The following is a 15,819-nucleotide window of genomic DNA, read 5'->3' as shown; positions in this document are numbered from 1 at the left end:
AAACACCCCCTTTTTTTTTATTTTTTTTATTTTTTAAGTCAAATGTATGAAAAGAAGTTTGAACAGCTACATTTCAAAGCAGGAATCAGTGGCTGCATCCCTGCTCTGTCTCTTTAACCAGCAGGATCACTGCCTCTCTGGTCCCTCCCATTCTCAGCCCCTCCAGTGTTTGCTGGCCTGAGATGGGAGCACACACAGCAGCACCATCTCGACCGGAGAAACGGGATAAACCTCGGGGGGGAAAAAAAAAAAGAGATTAGAATTAAACCAAAAATACCTCGTCCAAGCTGTGGCATGAACAAAAAAAATGGGATAATGGGACGATTCGTTCACTGCAACCGGGACACAGTTGCAGCTTAATCGCGTCCTCGAGAGAAAGTCAGATGTTGTCGATGTTGTGTTTAGCGCTTTTTATCCATTCTCCTTGAGCGCTGCTGGTACAAAGGCGCTCAGGCTGGAGCAGCAGCAGCAGCAGCAGCAGCCGGGATTACTGCCGTATGAATGGGCGAGAGTGAACAAGACCCACTGTCACTAACAAACGCGGAACGGTAAACAAACACAGTGAGTGAATCTAGAAGGATTTAATCACTTTCCCGTTTTTTTATTTTTTTTATCTCTCGCTCTCTCTCTCTCTCTCTTTTTCCCTGGGAGCCCGTGTCATCCCGCGAGGACAGATGCTGTCATTGTGTCGAGGCTGAGATTATAAAAGGAAGAAAAAAAAAACAATAAAAAAAAAAACAGTCTACGTCTGAAAGTGGCCTTTTCTGGAATAATGCACGAGAAAGACGGGCTTTCTTCCAGCTTTTTGTTGCTTTTTATGCCTCACACATTCCCTCTGACTGAACGGCCGGGTTCTCTTGTTCAGAATGGGATGCATTGTTGCATCTGCGCAGCCCACGACAAGTGTCAGCAATTAGGCTGTATGTTTCTGAACGGCTTGCCCGAAGGATTGTTATAAAGAGTGCCACTGATTTCTGACTGTAGGTTGCCATTGTTGTCCTTCATCCTTTTGGTAAAGTGGACTTAAAGGTGCCCTTTTGGCATCATTCATCCAGCCCGAGTGAATAAGGGTACGCCAGGCACAATATGGTGGAGCCGGTGGGTTTCATTGAAGCGTGGAAGGCACAGTTTCCAGAGTCAGAGCCCCCGAAGATGGAGCTGCGGTCTGTTGGCGGAATTGAGCAGGAGCTGGAGAGGTGCAAGGCGTCCATCAGGCGCCTGGAGCAGGAGGTGAACAAGGAGCGCTTTCGCATGATCTACCTGCAGACCCTCCTGGCGAAGGAGAGGAAGAGCTATGACAAGCAGCGGTGGGGCTTCAGGAAGACCCCCCTGAACGAGGGGGTGGACTCTGCGTCCACGCAGGGAGCGGAGTGCCAATCCCAGCAGCCCCACATGCAGGAGACCGGTGGCGTCGGAGTTGTAGTAGGAGGTGGAGGGTACGGCGCTGGGTGTGGAAGTATTGGGGATAGGAGCCGGTATCAGCCTCTAGGAGAAGGAGCTGGTCGGTCCAAACCCAGACCTCCACCAGCCAGGAAGTCAGCCTCCCACGGAGACGGCCTGGAGTCCGCTTTTGAGGTTCCCCAGCAGGCTGAGTCGACCTCGTGTGACAACCTCGATGGCCTCTCGCCGTCCAAGCAGCGGAGCGGCATCACCGTTTCCCCCCGCAGGCCAAACCTTCCGCCCCCGGACAAGGAGCTGCTCTCTGACCCCAAGGACAAGCTGGGGATGGGACTTGGGGTGGCGGCACTGCGGTCCAACTTCGAGAGGATCAAGCGGGCCAACTCGCACTCCGCCGGCGACGCCGCGAAGGGCCAAGAGAAGCAGCTGCCGCCGCCGCCGCCGCCGTTCTACACCAACATGGAGTTTCACCACGACAGGGGCCTGGTCAGGGTGAACGACCGCGATGTCTCCGACAAGATCAGCACCCTGGGCAGCCAGGCCATGCAGATGGAGCGGAAGAGATCCCTTCACTCCCTCCCAGGTAACCTAGCAACAGTAGCAGGGGAGCTCCGTGCTCGACCAGTGTACAGGGGTCGATCCACCGAGAGCACCTGCGGGTATGATGCTGAATATGAAGATGGGGAACCCAACCAGCGACATTCAGGGAGGGCCAATGGGGGCAAACCTCCGCCGCCTCCTTGGCAGCCCTCTGAGTTCCAAGCCTACTCCAGCGTCTACGTTGGTGGCGTGATGATGGGAGAAGGCGGCGGAGGAGATGGGCGAGGCAGTGGCGGAGGGGGCGGTGGAGTCACGATGAGGGACCTCGGGGGAGGCGATGACCACCTGTTGACCTGGCCACGCCGCTCCTACTCCCCAGGCAGCTTTGAGGATGTCGGCGGCGGCGGCGGCTACACGCCGGACTGCAGCTCCAACGAGAACCTGACGTCCAGCGAGGAGGACTTCTCCTCCGGCCAGTCCAGCCACGTCTCGCCAAGTCCCACCACCGCCTTCCGCCGCCCCTTCAGGGAGAAGAGCCGCTCGCCGTCCCAGAACTCCCAGAACTCCCAGCACTCCTTCGACAGCAGCAGCCCGCCGACCCCTCAGTCCCAGAAGCGTCACCACCGGCAGCAGGGAGGCCACGTGGTCATGTCCGAGGCGACTATTGTGAGTGTTCGCAAGACCGGGCAAATCTGGCCACCTGCTGCCCACCATGACCTGATGCCACACGGCAGAACATCCCACGACAACAGTTACCATGGAGACCATCTAGGTGAGTGTTGTCTGCTCTCACGTATTTGTTGTGGCGGAGAGTAGGTGGGTAAAGACCTTTTTTCAGGTTCACAAAGAAACACGATAAGCCTGGCTGTGCTTGGAAGACAGACAAAAAGAATGGATGCCAGAGTGAATGAGTGGAATTTAGTCATGCTGGAATTATGTTGGCGCCAACTCATTTACATTTCAAGCCCCCGTTCCTACTAATATTCCTTTCCTCTTAAAACCCCAAAGCATCCAGATGTTCACATGATTGATAATGTGTGTGTGTGTGTGTGTGTGTGTGTGTGATTGTGTGTGTGTGCGCGCCAACACTTAAGACTGAGCGTCCTTTGCGCGGCCTTGTGTGGGAGACGGATGAAAGATCCACCTCTGCTTATGCCTGGAATGTCAGCCGTTTGTGGGTGAACAATAAATGCGGTCAGCCTGGGTTGAAACTGCAGGCCTAGTCTTACTCAGACGACTCCTCCGGCTCTGAGTGCAGAATTCCAATCGCAGGTGTCCATCTGCCTGCCTGTTGCCTGCCTGCCTGCCTGCCTTTCTCCCTTTCTGCATGACTAGAAGACATTTCCGTTGTGCCTTTTAGCTCGCGCAGACCGGTGCGCGAGAAGTCCAACTCTCATCTTGACAAAGCATTATCACCGGTGTCCCTAACCGCTAAATTGCAGCCTTGGAGCCCACGGCACCTGTAATGGAGCAGCAGCCAGCAGATAGATGTGCAGCCCGGAGCTAAAGACACAGGCACCGACTAACCGACTCGAGCCCAACAACAGAGGAGTGTTATGCTCATAGAAGCACATTGGGAGCGCTTAGTTTGCTGTCATTCCTCTGTAAAGTTTCCATTGCAGAGGCTGTGCCAGCTCACAATTACTGCTCCGGTCGTTCAAATATTTGTGTCATTTTTAGACTTCGAGTGCTGTTTACAAAGACGCAGTAATCTGTGGTTCTTCACATTTTGTATGTTGCCTCTCTTTTTGGTTTCTACTGTTGAAGTGAGCGAGTGTGTTTGGCGCCAATATATTGTAACAGATTTGGGACCAGTGCCCGGCTGGACCAGACGGGCAGTAGGGTGCAGGCACCCCCCGTGCCAGGACAGGCTGTAAAGGAGGGGAAGAGGAAAGGAAGGAGAGGATTCAAGGATTGTAAAGTCTCATCACTGTTTTGTTGTCGTGATAAGTGATTCAGAACTAAAGACGTGCCTGTCATCATCCTAGTGGCATTTCTTTTTGTAGAAACCAGATACGTCTCTCCTCTCGCTGCCTAAATATCCTGAATGGAAAACCAGTCTCTGTGCATCTATAATTCATATATTTCAACAGATGCATTGGCCCTGGTGGAAAAAAAAAAAAAAACCTCAAATGTTTTTACAGACAGAATACGGCCACTAGAGAGAGCGCAGGATCGCCGTTTTGTCCGTAACCGTCACAGATATATTTTTCAGTGAAGTCAATCGCGAGAAACGTTTCGTCGTGACACTTAAAAATAAAGACATTGCTCTTTGTAAACGTTACAAAGACCCAGCGTCGAGCGGCTCTCGTGAGAAAGCCCCTACGCATGTGGCGAGGAATCTGTTGCATCCTGTTGCAACGGGGACGAGGAAGTCGGATGGAGGGAGCGACAGAAAGACGTCATCCATTTTTAATCACCGTGCCCTCCCTGATGACATGTAATAGGCAAACATCATCAACAATGAAGTACAACGCTGACATGCCTCTCTCCAACAGCAATTAAGATTGTGCATAGTTAGCAGCGAAAGCCAAATGGCGGGTCCCCGACAAATGGCTAGCTAATTCCCCAGCTGTTATGTTTAGGATTATGGCTGCACTGTCTGCTCTCTTTGTTTTTTTAAAAAAAAAAGAAGTATTTTCTCAACGATGAGCCCTGTGGGGCAGGGGACGGAGATTGGAGAGTGGGGGGGGGGGGGGGGGATGTGTTGCAGACAGAGATGCATTTAGTGGGATAATCTGGAATTTGAGCGTAAGAAGTGAAACGTTGGTGAGACACCCTGCAGAGTGCTCCTGTTGTCTAGCAGGGGTTTAAGCCGAGGGCCGATAGGCGTGACGTGGCTAGTGAAGGTGATGACAAACGAAGCATTGCATCATTCTGGGTGTGTGAAGTTTTAACCAACCAAAAACAGAAAGCAGGACATGGAAGTTTGAGAGCGTGTTTTATCAGTGGGCGTGCGATGGTAATAATGAAGAGTGGGATGGTGTTGCGAGGAAGACTGAGGGAGGCAGAGTGCAAGGCAGCGCTGTCGTTTCTCGCTTCATTGGTCAGGGATGCGGGGGCTGCAGAGAGGCACAGATGGGAAGAACTCTCCCGTTGCGTAACAGAAACACACAGACTCCTGGCTCACACACAAAAGACACACACACACACGGCACGATGTTTACTCCGTTACCTTGAGGATGCTTTTTTTGCCTTTCGGCAATAGGTGCACACATATGCTTGAGATAATGGTCTAACTGGAGGAAGGATGTTTCATGCCAGTGGTTGACCCCGAGTCTGGAGGAGTCACACCATCTGCCAGAGAGCTGTCCTGATCTATAGTGACTCTTTTTCTTCCTTTTTTTTTTTGTCTTCTCTGCGTGCCAGCCACAGTAGTAATGTTTCCATGTTGTGTTTTGTTTATTTAATGCAGGGGGTAGGGGGGGGGTGCTTTTCAAAATGAGACGTTCACATGCTGAGCAGAGATGAGCAGGATTTTTTTTTTTTTAATTTTATGACTGCGACAGAAAACAGATCAGCAACATGAGCGAAAGATCAGAATAAAGAAATCTCTCTCGAGTGTCATTCAGTGGGAAAGCAGAGACGTCTGGCAAGTGTACACTGGGCTGGTAAAAAAAAAAAAAAAATCTAACGTGTGGAAGCACAACCATCAGCTGCCAACTTTTTATTTTTTAACTCAGCTTTACAAACATGAATGCGGCAATGTTGCATCAAGTATTTGATCATTTGTACCCAGTTCGATGACTGACAAGTCTCTTTCACATCGCTGACTCGTTTTTTTTATCGCATGCTGCAAGCAAAAGCACAGCGAATCTCCTTTAAGAGAGAACATGAAGATTGATTTCTGAAGGAGGCAGAAGTGTATTTTGTGAGCTGAAAGGTTGCAGAAGAAGAAAATGTGTTGGGGAAAAAAAAATAGGATTGTACTGAAAAGTGGGATACATGTCAGATCTTTGAATTCAAATCCAAACCCACAAACATTGCCTGGTGAATTTTTAATGACATCATTGGAGAAAAGGAGCTTTCAAACCTTTCTGAAATGAAATGGGTGGTTCCCAAAAAGTGGCTTGTTTCTTCCTATGCTGTTTCCAGAAGGGAACTCTGCCTCTAAACCAGGGGAATACCTGTGGCTTTGTGTCTGTGAGGGCAGGAATGCCAAAGCAGGACAGACCTTTAAAAGCCTCAATGGTTTTATTGTCCGAAAACCTCCACCTCCCTCAGCTGGGTCCTGTCAGCACTGATATTTTTAGGCAATAACAAACTCTTGCTTTCTTTCTGCAATTTCTCTGGTTGAAGGGTTATTTATGACTACGGCTGAAGTGTGGTTTTTGAATTTTATGTCATTTTAATCCTCACTAAACTTGCTCTGGACTAGAGTTGTTGATTGATTCAAAATCCTTGTAAGCGTACTTCATCGCGGGGTCAGGGTCATAACTGAGCTAATGTTGTTTTTTTAGATCGGCACACCTCTCTGTGTAGAGTTTTCATAAGTGGCTATTAATTACAAAATCCAATACATAACAGTGTTGACAGTTCATTTTGAAGGTTGTTTTACGTCTCATTTAAAAATCAATGTTAACTTTTGTATATGCTTTTTGAAATGCAGAACTCATCCCAGATGAAATCCTGTTCCATCTGCAAATGTCAACAAATAAGAAAAAACTAATCAATGTGGATCTGTTAAAAGATCCCGAAAAAATGTATTTGGAATAAGTGACCTCAATAAGTAAAAATCTATTTTGTGTAAACGGAGTGGCTGAGTCTTTTGAGGAGAGAAAAGTTCACGTTGTGTGTCACGCTTTTAATTATAAGACTTAAGATTTCAAGTAGGGATGGATAATAGAAGAAAAATGAGGCAAATTTAGCCGTTAGCTCTCCAACACATGAACATTTTCTGAGGAGCAAAAGAGATCATTTATCTCACACTAGATAAAATGTTAATTTAATAATACTGTAAGCTCATTAAATAGTACAAGTAGAACACAACATAGCCCCCAATTGACAGAAAGTTATTTTAAAGTAGCTGTATGTAACCCTGACACGACATAAGACATTGGAGACGGCTGTACCTTCCTCCTGAGAGTTGACGTAACCTCTCTCCATTTTTCAAAAGCGTCTCCATCATTAATCCTTGTTTTACCCCGTTTCTGGTGGTGGAGCTTGTTAGAAAATGCAGAGTCTTTCAGGTCGGGTAGAATCAGTCATATCTGAACTGGTGTGTTCGCCCGCTGCAGCACATGTCGGCAAACCGAGGGGGCGTCCAAAACGGCCATGTAGGGGATTCCCGGAATTGAAACTTAGAAAGAGGACATACTGGCTGCTGCATTATTATCAGAGAAACCAGCATTTCAATATAGCATAATGTCCTTAATGTCTGATGACAAAGGCCATTTTATGATTTAATTCGGCACATATCTGACATTTTGCTCCTTTAATGATATTTTGCTGAATCACCTTATGAGCTAACTTCAGCTTGGTTGGCATTAATTAGCAGTTAAGCTAATTTACAAATCATTGCTATGTATTAGTATATTCTTGACATATATTCCTCTACATACTTAAAAAAAGGTATATTTACAGCTAATAGAACTTAGTATTTTTTTTCACATTACTAACACCTCTACTAAAGAACTTTGCTAATTTTGTATCTGTATCTGAAAGCACTTTGAATTTCCTTGTTGTTGAAATGTGCTGTATAAATAAACTTGCCGTGCCTGATGTAGCTAACAAGCAAGTTAACAATGACTTTAGGCCTTTGTCTGGACATGACACATCCGGTGTAATGGTTACTAAAGTAGTTCATCTCTCAGAAGAATTTCTATTTTAATCTTATTCAGCTCTGTAAACTCATTTTATACACATTTCCGCCTGCAGATGATGAAAATCCAGCCTTTCTGAGGGGTGTGTGTCAGATGTATGCTGTAGCTGAGAACAGATTATGTCGAGTGACGTCATCGGCGCCGCTGTGTGTGTGTATGTTTCTGGGAGTTTTGCGAAATATGTTTGCTTAATGCTATGATGTCAAATGTACATGTAAATGTACATGCTCACTTCCTGGGAAATCAGAGATGATTGTGTTGCCTGTGTGTGTGTGTGTGTCTGTGCGTGTGTGTGTGTGTGTGTGTGTTTGTCTGAGGGGATTTTACGAGTGAATGTAAATCCTGTAACAAGCAGGCGATCAGTGGAGATGACGGTCTGAAGCAGCAATGCCAGAGAGGATCTGAGGCTGTGTATGTTTCTTCCTGTCTGAGCCTTTGTGTGTATTTGTGTGAATGTGCACATTTTGCACCATGGGATTCAGCACGTTTCCATGTGTGTATGAGTACAGGGACTCTGGGGGTAGAAGATGAAAAGGCATGATGGTTAGAGACGGCTCAGAAGACACAGGGAGAGATTTTTGTCAGCGGTACCTCCGGCCAACAGCACATGCTCTACAGTCGTCCGGCGTGGCACAGTGACCTTCTTTTCACACTGAAGGAGGGAAGGGGGTGAGAGGCGGGGGGGGGGGGGGGGGGGAGGGCTGTTAAACTGGCTTGTTCAGTCTTTTGAGTGTTAGCTTGGCAGTGAAAGCCTCGGTTACCTCAGCCGACACTCACACAGGAGCTGCAGGCTCATAGTTTGGGCCCTGAGTGTTCGAGAGAAGCATGGAAGGATAAGACGAAGAAGAAGAGGAAGAAGGTGGGGACAGGAGGGAGGCGGAGGTGAAGGCGGGGGCAGGGGGGTGGAAGCGGATCTGTCTTTCTTCCAGCTGGGTGCTCTTCTTAGCCCTTCACTGGGCTGGTGCAACCTGCTCAGACCAATTATGCTGTCACAAAAAAAAACGGTCCCTTTGTTCCCTTTGCTGGGATCAGTTATGGAGAAAGAAAACTTACAATCCTGTTGACTCACTCCACATTTAGTTGGTTTGTATTTAACATTAATTATGCAGCTCATGCATTTTTGTAGATCTCTAACATTAAGACATCTGTTGGGACCTGATTTGCTGTGAAAATGTTGTGCAGTTTTTTCGGGGAAATCTGATTGGCCACCCCAGGTTCCACCAATAAATCCTGAACTTTCAATGTATTTCTGCTTGTTGGCGGCTGTAAATGTGTTCAAATCAACTACATGGCTGTGCTGCAACAGCCTGCTAGTAGCTTCTTTTGGTAAGTTCATTTCTTTTTTTTCTTTTTTTTTAAATTGTGGCTTTGGAAATGCATATTTGTTTAGTCCTTAAAGGATTAAGCTTAACATATTTTGTATGTTGACAGTCTGTTTTGTTACTTTTTTTTATAGTAAATACAATTTTACACACACAAGTTTGCAGCTCAGTGGGGCCACCCCAGTGCAGAAAAATCTGGATCCACCCCTGGTTTGAATATGACATTGTGATATACTCCCAGCAACAACAGCCTGCAATATAGCCCACAATCCAAACAGTGAAAATACAACTTCCAAGATGCAAAGCCATCATCAAAACTACTAACCTATGTAACTATATTTTGAGTCAAGTGTGTAAAAAAACCCCAGCTTGGTTGTTAAAATGTAAGTACTCCTAAATGTATCTGTTTTTCTTGTTAATGTCTTCCCGGACTCCTCCTGCTTTAGAGGTCCGGTCTAGCATTGTGAGTAGTGTGTGGTGCTCCTTGGTTGGTCGTGGCCAGTGGGCAGAAGGGTGGAGCACCAGCTGCCCAGTAAGAGCCAAAAAGCCTGGGTTGGTTTGTTGTGCTGGAGCTGCCACTTTCTGCCCTGACTCAAAGTTGGACCTCTATTACACACTGTGTGTGTGTGTGTGTGTGTGTTTGTTGAGCTCCAGGGACAGACATTAAAAGTACAGTAAGGCTAACCTTTGGGTGAGAGGAAGCAGATTGGATGATTATGACCAGACACTGCAGACAGACATGCAAATACAAACAAACATAAACACAAAGTCACAGCACGCCAGTTATATCTACTTTTAATGCCAAGCACCCAGCCACAATCGCTCCACTGCTAAGCAACAACTCTTTAAATAAATAAATAAAAAAAAATCCCCTGACATAAATTCTGGTGACTTGCTTTCTCCCTGCCCTTTTGAACAGCAGCCATCTTGGCTCTGTGTAAAATGGCACGCACTGTCACAGTCACGAAGCTTGTCATTTGGATTGGCTTAAGCGCGGGGGAAACTGTGCTTGTAAGCGTTCTGCAGCCAGGTTAAATAAAACCACTTACAGCTCACCACAGACCTTTTGGCTGTGTAGTGTTAGTGCTGTGCTGGCGTGTATATTCTGGGGTTTCTACATAGCCTAGCTTATAGCCACACTGGTCATTAATCACATCACTGTTAGCAACCTGGTTAAGTGTGTGTGGGGGGGGGGGGATGGAAAGAGAGACCTGGTTTATGGTCTCAATGGTTAAGACCACAGGAAAACATGGCTTCTATAAAGACAGAAATATCAGAGTGACCTAAACGGCCTCAGAAAGAAAACTTCTAGCTTTACTGTTGCTCAAATTCATTAAATGAGCATTCCGTTGAATTCACATGGGAAATTTCTTGTCACATTTTATAAGCCTGTACAAACAAATGTGTAATGTTTAGTTCCTTTTTTACGATTGCTCTGGTGTCGCTTTATCCAATGCTAGAAACTATTTTGCTGACTCCCTCTTTTCCTAATCTGTGTCTTAAACGTCTTCCATCTTTATGAAAGTCCATAAAAAAAAATTCAACCTACCTTAAAGGCTTTATATTTTTTGATCCAGCAGATGTCGCCCTTGAGCACCAGCATGAAACCAAAACAACTCACGGTGCATTATGGATTAGCATGCTAATGCTAGCTATCTTTATTATGCTCGTATCTTCACACTGCATGTTAATTTACCCGAAATGAGCGTGATCTAGAAACGCAGTTAATCAGTGAGTACAGTATGTTATTCTTCTTTTCTCTAGTCCCTCAATTAAACAACTTTTATTCGCGAGGGGAGGAGTCAGCCGTCGGGCCGGCTATGTCAACATACAGGAAAAAAAACTCTGAAAACATCACAGACAGTGGGGAGAGACAGTGTTACACCCATTGTAGACAGTCATGACTCACAGAGTTATTTTTAGAGGATTTACTTGATTTCTATTATATTTAAGTGTGAAAAATCGCATATAAAGCCTTTAAAAGGTACTTAATGCAGCAAAAAGTGGACGCAGAATATGCAAGAATTTCACCTCACAAACTTCCAGGTGTACAAAACAAAAGGCTAACGTGCCGCTTCAGTGAAACGCACTGATGTAAATTCAGGTAAAACCAGTAGTCTTGTGGCATACATGATCCAATCATGTACAATGGAAATCCTGGATTTAAGGGTCAACAGAAACCTGTCTAGTCATGCAAACATGTAAGCCTTAATCTCCACTCTTTATCTGGGAATTAGAAACTGGCTAACAATCAGATTACCCTTTCCCCATCTTATAACACAGCTGCAGTCATCACAGCACTAATGCACGGTGCCCTATATATTACAGCTGGGATTATCATCACCCACCAACCATAGCATGCATGCGTATACATTATGTGGAAATGACAGACACAAATATTAGGTATAATGACACAGCATACACGGACGATGAATTATGGTGGAGTATGATTTGTGGTTTGAAATGTAGATGATCTTTCACAGCAGCGGGTGTACAAATGAACATAAATCCAATGTTGCTTTATTGATTGATTGAATCCTTTTCTCTCCTGTTTCTCGCCCAAAGTTCCCATCTCTTCTCTTTCACTTTCTAATCCCCCTTTCTCTATTTCATCCAACCTTTTCCCATTCTGCTTTCATTCTTTCTCCATCCTTTTCTCTCAGATTATGCTTCGTTCATTCACACACAGATGCTGCCAGTTTCCTTTTGCCTGGAGCGAATTAGAAGCACATCACCTTTCCGTCTTTGTTTCCTCTGGTTTTCCACCGAGTAAGGGGGAAAAGCAGCAAGAGATCAAAGTCACGACCCCCCCCCCCCCTCCTGCAGGAGCAAGCATGCGCTCTCCCTGTAATTGTCCAACGGGGGTTTAACTGACGAATGCCTATAAAACAACACAATCAATGCCAAATGTCAGCAGCCAGCCTCCTAGTTAAAGAACAGAATGCAGAGCCCAGTCCCCTTCAGCTCGTCCAGTCTTTTTCTCTTCTTTTCCTGCAGCTATCTTTGAATGTTTACATGTCTGCGTCTTTCCTTTGTCAGTCCATCACATACTTTCCAATGTGTGTATCTTAATCGGGTGTTTTTTAGACAGACTCATTAGCTTTGGAAAATAGAGTTAACCTGGGCTTACCATCAGTACTAAGTATTTTAGATCACTTAGGGTTAAACAGTATATGTTTGTTTGATGAATCTCACCAGTGGTGGTTCTAGACCACTTTTACTGAGGGGGCCAAACTAGGGCCAGTTGTTTTGTCAGAGGGGAACATTAAACCCAGGTGAAAAATAGACGATCGCTTTTAAAAAAAATGTTTTTGTCAAATAATAGTGCGCATCATTAAATACCATGTATTATATTTGTTTCAGTAACAGTATTTAATACTAGATTGTGAGTCCGCAGTGTTTCCCCTAGGTTTAAAGCGTTGGGGGGGCGGGCCGCCCCCTAATATAATGGTAGGGGAAACAATGGTCTGGTTGTTGAGACAAATACTGTGTATGTGTTATTGGGGGGGGGGCTCTTCCTTTTGGAGGGGTGGCCACAGGGGGGCCCCTGCCTAGAACCGTCCATGGTTCTCACTTCTTGAATAACCCAGATGCAACTCTTGGAAGGGATCCATGTGATGTATCTTTGGGAAATGTGAAAATCCACTCTGTTTATAATTTTAATATAGTTGATCATCCAGATGAAATCACTGTTTTTCGTTGGTTGTTTTAAAGGGACAACTAGCTAGCTTTTGTTGCTGCTAATTATTGATGAAATGTCACAATTATATCACCTGTGAAAGTGCTCTTTGTTCTGTAAGAGAAGCAGACCAGTTAGGCAATGATTCAGCCGAAAGCTGGGAAAGAAATGTATGACAGAATCCTTGATGATCAAAACATTGACTTGTAAATATTTTTGAAGCTTGTTATATCTGTGGTGGGGACTCTCTCTCTCTCTTTCCTTTGCTAGAAGAGATGTGCAGGAGCCATGAAGCTCCTCCTGTGTGAACAGAAAAAAACATGCCTTGCCTGTGGTGAGCATTAATAACTTGAGAAGAAGGGGAAGAACTTCAGACCTGTTTTGCTTTTGTAACTGGAGATCTTAAATAGGTTAAGGATGTTGTATATATATATATATATATGTTGTATAAATAGGTTTAGGACCTTGTCCCTATCCCCTTTGTGGGACAGAGCACAGAAAGGGAAATACTCTCTGATAGACTGCATGTCTGTGTGTCAATCATTCATCAAACCCTCGTCCAGTATGAAACTTTTGATTCAAACCAGTATCTTTATTGCTTTTACTCTGCTTTCCCAGCAACCAAAGTTGGAAAATCCCAAGACTCAGACATTTATTAGACATTTGGTGCAAAATAGGCTGATACAACATTTATTTCTAACCCACATATTGAAATATCAGGTGTACGCATGCACGCACACGCGCACACACACACACACACACACACACACACACACACACACACACACACACACACACACACACACACACACACACACTCAGGGAGAGAGGGAAATTAAAAAGAAAGAGAGAGAGAGTTGAAGGGCCCAAAGGAGGCAGAAGGCCCAGAATTAAACAGTGGAGGTGGATGAGGGACTGGAAGGCTGTAATGAGTTTGTTTGTGTGTGTGTGTGTGTGTGTGTGTGTGTGTGTGTGTGTGTGTCTCTCGTTTTTCACACTCTTTGTTATTGGCCTGTGTTTGCACTGGGCAGCTGGATAGGTCTACTCAATTAATGGCACTTGTTTCAGGGAACCAGAGCTATTAGAGGAGAAAGTGTGTACGAGCATGAGCGTGTGTGTGTGTGTGTGTGTGTGTGTGTGTGTGTGTGTGTGTGTGTGTGTGTGTGTGTGTGTGTGTGTGTGTGTGTGTGTGTGTGTGTGTGTGTGTGTGTGTGTGTGTGTGTGTGTGAGAGAGAGGCAGCCATGAGAGAGAGGCTGTAACTGAGGCAGCTCTGCTATAAAACTAACACATTATCAAACTGAGGAGAAAAAGACTCTGGCTGTTGATTAACGCTGCAGCTGGCTACTTGTTTCTTTTGAGAGGCTGCAGAAAAGAGTGGAAACAGCTTGAGTCGACAAGAAATTCTGTCATTCAATTTTTTTTCAGGAGAGAACATCCTTTGTCGGCCCTTACCTCTTCTATTCTGTGAACTTTGTTGGGCTGAACGTGTGCAGAGTGTACTTAAGCAGCGAGAAGGCAAGAAAACACTGAAGTCAAGGATCGTGAAGATGAATTTTATGGAGCTTAGAGAATCTTAGTGTGTCGTGATTTGAGCAAGAAAAGGGTAGATGACATTTCAGGGGAGAGTTAAAGGGATACTTCACCTGTTGAAACATGAATCTGTATTGACGTTGGGTCATATATGTAGTAGAAATGTGAAATACATTTTGAAGTTGGTGCCTTCTTGACAGAGAAAAGGCAGAAAGTGTCTTTTTGGCTCATGTGGATGAAAGACAACAACTCCCAGAATGCACAGCACCGCAGGCCACTCCCACTGAAGCTAGGGTCCTCTATTTACAGACATTTACTACAACACATACGGCCGTTTCCTCAACTGTTTCCGAGATTTCTTCCAGAGGGAATTGGCATCTTGGAAATTCCTGGCAGAAAACAAACTAGCGTTGTAGTTTCACCCCTGCTAACCACAACAGCCGATGACGCAAAATGACGATTTTTTTGCGTCATCGGAGGCTCCTTTTAAGACAAGAAATACAGAGATTTCCCATCTCAGGGGAAAATGAGGGTGGGATGCACGACCTTTCAAAAATACTACCAGGTTTCTAATGATACAACGCTTAATGCAAATGGTGGAGTATCCCTTTAAGGCAATTGTAACATTTCACATTTTCCTTCATAACTCACAGAGTACTTGGAATACACGTGTCATCTTTTCATAGAATATGTTCGCTCATTTATAAAGCTATCATATTGTAACTTACAGGTCAAAACTTTTTACTCTATTTGGATGAAAGAGTGTTACAGTTACTCCCACCAAGGGGTAACATTCCTTTGTCACAGTGGTCCGTCTGACAGCCGTGATAAAATCGAATTTACTAGCTAGCAACATCTTTATTAGCATAGGTTTTTCATGCTAACTTTGCACCAATCGTCTTGAGTTATATTGATTTAAGTTTAAATGAACAGTCAGCTTAATATTTGACAGTACAATAATAATACAACCAGAAATTAATTTTCATATATCAAAATCATTTTTGTTGTTGTTGAAAACTTCAGCCGTGGTGAAGTGATGTCGCTCCTTTTCAGCAGGCAGAGCGAGAACCCCACTGAGCATGTGCAGATGAAGTGTCATTACTCCAGCGTGTTTGTTTCTGATTGGAGGGATTGAGTGAGATACAATCGTCCCCGATCTCCCTTAACTGATGGAACATTTGATTAAAAAGGTATTTTCCATTTTTTAAAGAAGATAAGCAATGTCATAACATTTCTCACTGCCAAGAATTCTATTTAAAAAAAAAATCTTGCATCAGCAGGTCACTCAAGGGGATTCTTCTTGCAAACATGGAAAGAATGACTACATGTGAAGACAAAAACAGATGCATGTAGTTTCAGGATCAGTACTATAAATGCTTTTTCAGGATGGGAGCACAGAGGGAGGGAGGAGGCTAGCTGTGCGGGGTCCGATCAATTCAGAAAGAGCAGAATCTTGGAGCGCCCCTAGCCTTGCGTTTATGTCTTGTGCGCCCCATGTACAGAGGCTATAGTCCTCGTCCCAGTGTC

The 15,819-nt window shown here is 45.0% G+C and overlaps 1 protein-coding gene across 1 annotated transcript in view; it reads left to right on the top strand.

Moving 5' to 3' along the window:
* The first annotated feature begins 31 nt into the window (after window positions 1-31).
* The window catches only part of bcr (BCR activator of RhoGEF and GTPase), an 84,965-nt gene continuing 69,177 nt past the window's right edge, over window positions 32-15,819 (top strand). Inside the window, exon 1 of the mRNA XM_061062101.1 lies at window positions 32-2,710. Within this exon, the coding sequence (XP_060918084.1) occupies window positions 1,087-2,710 (1,624 nt within the window). The 5' untranslated portion in view covers window positions 32-1,086. The remainder of the gene's footprint in view (window positions 2,711-15,819) is intronic.

The sequence above is a fragment of the Labrus mixtus genome, chromosome 17, assembly GCF_963584025.1.
Source record: "Labrus mixtus chromosome 17, fLabMix1.1, whole genome shotgun sequence".
Classification (NCBI taxonomy): domain Eukaryota; kingdom Metazoa; phylum Chordata; class Actinopteri; order Labriformes; family Labridae; genus Labrus; species Labrus mixtus.
This window is presented reverse-complemented; position numbering and strand designations above follow the sequence as displayed.